At 62.5% G+C, this 4,213-nt stretch overlaps 1 protein-coding gene across 1 annotated transcript; it reads right to left on the bottom strand.

Moving 5' to 3' along the window:
* Positions 1–1,793: 1,793 nt before the first annotated feature.
* Positions 1,794–3,934, bottom strand: LIME1 (Lck interacting transmembrane adaptor 1). The gene is made up of 5 exons (XM_054392111.1): positions 3,828–3,934; positions 3,263–3,314; positions 3,082–3,169; positions 2,500–2,903; positions 1,794–2,189 (listed from the first exon to the last, which is right to left on the bottom strand). Exons 1-5 carry the CDS (start codon positions 3,932–3,934, stop codon positions 1,794–1,796), a joined length of 1,047 nt encoding a protein of 348 aa, XP_054248086.1.
* Positions 3,935–4,213: the final 279 nt, after the last annotated feature.

Below are 4,213 nucleotides of genomic sequence, written 5' to 3'. Positions count from 1 at the left end.
CCTGCTGCTGCTGGGTTGTGTTTGGGAGATGATTTGGCCATCCTCCAGCTCTGCAGGAGCAGATTTCCCTGGATGGGTGCAGCCCAGTGCCATACTGAGTGTACCTTTCACTGGGAAAGCAGCACAGTGGTACCTGACCTCATGGGCAGTGCCAACACTGTCCCAACTCTGTGGGCTGCCCAGTCCTGTCTTGCACTGAAGTGAAGAAGCTCCTTCATGGACATGATGCTCCTGTTCAGGGTCACTCCAGGGGAGGTTTAGGTTGGACATGAGGAACAATTTCTTCCCCTTAAGGGTTGTCAAGGGCTGGCCCAGGCTGCCCAGGGCAGTGGTGGAGTCCCCATCCCTGGAGGGGTTTCAGAGCTGTGTAGATGTGGTGCTGAGGGACCTGGTTCAGTGGTGCCCTGGCAGTGCTGGGTTAAGGGCTGGACCTGATGACCTTCAAGCTCTCTTCCAACCCAAATGACCTAGGGAGTTCTGCTCTCAGCCCAAACACAGCTCCCAGGAGATTTGTGTGGTGCAGGAGGGACCCAGCCCTGGGGAGCTGCTGGGTGGGTGATGAAAAAAGAGAAGAGGGAAGGATGCAGTCGGGGGGGAGCCCACGCACCGGGGTGGCACAGCTGGCAGCAGGAAGAGCGTGGCAGCACCAGCACCCACGGCCCCACAGCATCTTCTCTCAGGGCCCTTATCTGGCAGGGGGTTGGGAGCAGCTGCCGGGGCTGGCTCCTCTCTCTGGGGCTCTGTGGTTTGGCACCGAGCTGCTTCCCGGCTGCAAGCCTCCTCGGCAGGTTCTGCTGAGCCCTGTGTTTTCGGTTTGCACCACCTCCCCTGCTGCCATGCAGGGGCAAAGCTGCCCAAGGCAGACAGGTGGCTTCATGCCTGCCCCAGGGCACGGCAGGGGAGCTCTGACCTGACTCCAGAGACAGCCTCAAGCCGTGGTTTTAGGCACAGCCATGGCAGGTCCCTGCTGCAGGCTGGCCCAGCCCATTGCAGCAGCTCCTGCTGGCTGCACATCTCCACCTCAGAGGTGCAAACCCCTCCGTGCAGGATGGGTGCCACAGCCAGCAGCTCCTCTCCCAGCGCCAGTCACCAGGACCAGGCTTTAGATCCAGTTTAAGAGTTTTCTCCTGACAAGGATAAACCCTTCCCAGCCTTTTAATGGAGTGTGAAAGCTTTCTGCTCATAGAGGCACCCCTGACTGTGTCTGAGGCGTGGGACTGAGTGAGGGAAGACAGGCAGCCACCTGCATCAGAGAGGTGGGAGCTGCCCCATCCCTGGCACCACTGCAGTGCAGGTGGTTAGGGGCTGTGAGCAACCTGCTCTGGTTGCAGATGTCCCTGGGGACTGCTGGGGCTTGGACTGGAAAGGTCTCTTCCCACCCAGACCAGCCTGGGATTCTATGACCCCACTGACAAGGGGCCTGATCCTGGCGGGAGGATCAGGGTCCACAGCCCTGCCACCACCTGCCCCAAAAGACAACGAGTCCCAGCGTGGTCCTCATCCTGGTAGCAGTGCTAGCCCTGTCCCCCTGGGCTCCCATGTGGCACCCAGCACCTGCAAACTGCCCCTTCCAATGTCAGCCTGCTGGCACTGGGTGGGGTGGGACAAGGCTGCTTCAAGAGAACAGAAAGTGTGTACAGAAAAAGCTCTCAGGGTTGCAGCCCCCCACCCCCTACATCTGTCCCGGGGTGAGGGCCACCCCCCTGCAAAGCCAGTCCTGGGGGAACCCCCACCCCAACAGTGTCCATGCTGGGTGGGCCCACGCCGTGGGGAGGATCTGCTGCCAGGGGATGCTATAGGTTGGTGATGTAGACCTCCAGCCCGCTGGCTGCTGTCCTGGCCGGGGCTCTGCGGGGCTCCCCTGCCCAGATGTCCCCCACGCTCTCGTAGAGGCTCTCGGGGGCTGAGTCCTTGCCTGGCTCCCGTTTCACCACCTTCCTCCAGCTCAGGTCCACAGCCTCGTAGTCTGGGTCGGGGCCACAGCCCTGAGCAGTCCAGGCTCTGTCGTTGATGGACTCATAGCAGGGGTCCAGGGTGCCTTGGGCTGCTGGAGGGGACCAACACCCAGCCAGGGCACCCTCGTCCTGGCACAGGGGTGGCCACCCAGCACCCCTCTCCCCTGAGGACGGTGTGGGGACCTGGGTTTTCTTCTTGGTGGCTTTGCACACCGTTGAGTACATGTCCTCCAGCTGCAAAAGGCAGGTGGGGGGTTAGGGGCAAGCCCTGCCCAGCCTGGGGTATCCCCATGCCTGTGCACCCCTCTGAAGGATCCCACTTTCTGCACAGGGAGCCTTTTGCAGGGCACAGAGAGCAGCACCATGGGCATCACCCACCTTCGGGGTCTCAACTTCCTCCTGTCCCCTTAAAAGCTCTGCTGGGAACCCTACTTCACACCCTGCTCCAAACACAGGCCTTGCAGGGGGGCAGGGCATTGTGTGTGCCCCATCCAGCAAGCACAGCACCAGTCCCATGCCCATCCCTGCCACCCCAGAACCATACCTTTGCCAGGGTGGCATTGCGGGCACCATCCCAGCAGTGTAGAGCTGTGGGAGGTGCCACCACAGCTCCATCCTGCACCTCGGTGGGCACTGCCTTCTTCACCTTCCGGACACAGGCGTAGTTGGCTGCTCCCTGCTCTGCATGTCTGTGGAGCACTTGGCTGCTGGTGGGCACGGGGGGCACTGGGGCATCCTCTGCCCCCATGGCCACGCACTCATAGACAATGTCCTGCACCGCTTTCTGCGCTGGGGTGCAGAGCAGGTTGGAGTAGGTCTGCTCAGGGGCTGAGGAGGCTGCCAGGGGCTGGGGGCCAGGGATCTGGGGCAGCTCCCGGTGCAGGAAGATGCTGATGGAGTCACCACTGGCTGGGGGGCACGGGAGATCCAGGCCGGCTGGGCACTGGGCTGCAGGGAGAGGACAGGAGATGTGGGAAATCTGAAGCACAGCAAGCACTGAGCCCTGCGCCGGCAGCGTGGCACCTGTGTCCATGCCACCATGTGCTTGCTGGGCAGTGTGGGGACAGCGGGCACCCTCCAAGGGACAGCATCCCCTGTTGGCTGCCCTGGCTGGCTGGGCACTCACAGGCATCCCTGGCCTTCACTCGGGACAGCTCATGCAGCTTGGTGTCCGACTTGCTGAGCGAGCGCAGCTGTGTCTGCCCCGGCAGGGCCTGCAGTGGGGCACACGTCAGGGGCATGGCTGGCACCTGGGGGACCCAGAGCTGCCCCCTGAGCCAATCCTGCCCTCCCCAGCATCTGCTTACCTCATCCACCAGCTTCACCCCATCTGGAGGGACCTTCTTCTTCCTGCCCTTGCTGCAAGGAGAAGCGTGGCTGAGCTCAAGGCAGGTGGTCAGGATAGGGGCAAGGACTGGCCCCCAGCCTGGCCGTGGTGGGCATCATTCTGTGCCTCACCTTGCTGGAGCAGCAGCCCCTGCCAAACCACAACCCTGCTCCTTCACCAGCCCCAAGCTGGCTCCATACCGGCTGGGGAGGTCTTGATTGCATCCTGCTGAGCTGTGCCAGGCACTGCTGGCATCACCCTTGGCATCACCCATCCTGCCCATCCCAGCCCAGGCTGTTCCTGCACAGCATTTGGGTGCAGGGGGTGCAGTGGGGGAGGCAGCAAGGCACAAGGGTGCAGGATCAGGCCAGGCAGGGTTGCAGAGGGGCTGTAGCTGGGAGTAAGGGGTGAGCAGAGCAGCAGATCCCAGATCAGGACAGGCACATCCACAGTCTCCATGAGGCACCACTAAATGCCACCAAGGCATCCCTAGCCCTGTCCCCAGCAGCAGGAGGGAAAGCAGAGGGCCCATGGGCAGCACTTACCGTCTGCAGGCAGCACACAGGGCCCCCAGGTAGATCAGGACACCAAGCAGGGCCAGGGCACCGCTGGCTGGCATGAGCAGGGTCCCCTTGCTGTCGGCCACAGCCATGGGGGACCCTCTTCTGACACCACAGGGCCAAGATCTGGGAGAGATAAGATGAGTTGGGGTGCAGCTGGGTGCTGCTGGGCTCACCATGGCATGAGGTGGTGCTTCATGGCCCCCAGGGCTTGCCAGAGCCCCTGCAGCACAGACCCCAGGGGAAGGGGAGGGCTCTCTTCAGGTGCTTTGCAGGGGGACATGCACCACGGTCCCCATTTTCTGGGCAGCTGCTGCACTCCCTGGGGCTGCCACAAGGCTTCCATCACTCTGCCTAGCCTGGGGCAGATG

This window comes from Indicator indicator, chromosome 24 (genome assembly GCF_027791375.1).
Source record: "Indicator indicator isolate 239-I01 chromosome 24, UM_Iind_1.1, whole genome shotgun sequence".
Lineage (NCBI taxonomy): Eukaryota > Metazoa > Chordata > Aves > Piciformes > Indicatoridae > Indicator > Indicator indicator.
This window is presented reverse-complemented; position numbering and strand designations above follow the sequence as displayed.

What these genes read in the sequence shown, in the direction of transcription:
- LIME1 (XM_054392111.1), bottom strand. Translation starts at nt 3,934, where the DNA reads ATGGCTGTGGCCGACAGCAAGGGGACCCTGCTCATGCCAGCCAGCGGT. An exon ending in CTGTGTGCTGCCTGCAGACG is followed by an intron (nt 3,315 to 3,827) that starts GTAAGTGCTGCC and finishes TTCTCCTTGCAG; the next exon opens with CAAGGGCAGGAAGAAGAAGG. An exon ending in AGTGAAGGCCAGGGATGCCT is followed by an intron (nt 2,904 to 3,081) that starts GTGAGTGCCCAG and finishes CTCTCCCTGCAG; the next exon opens with CCCAGTGCCCAGCCGGCCTG.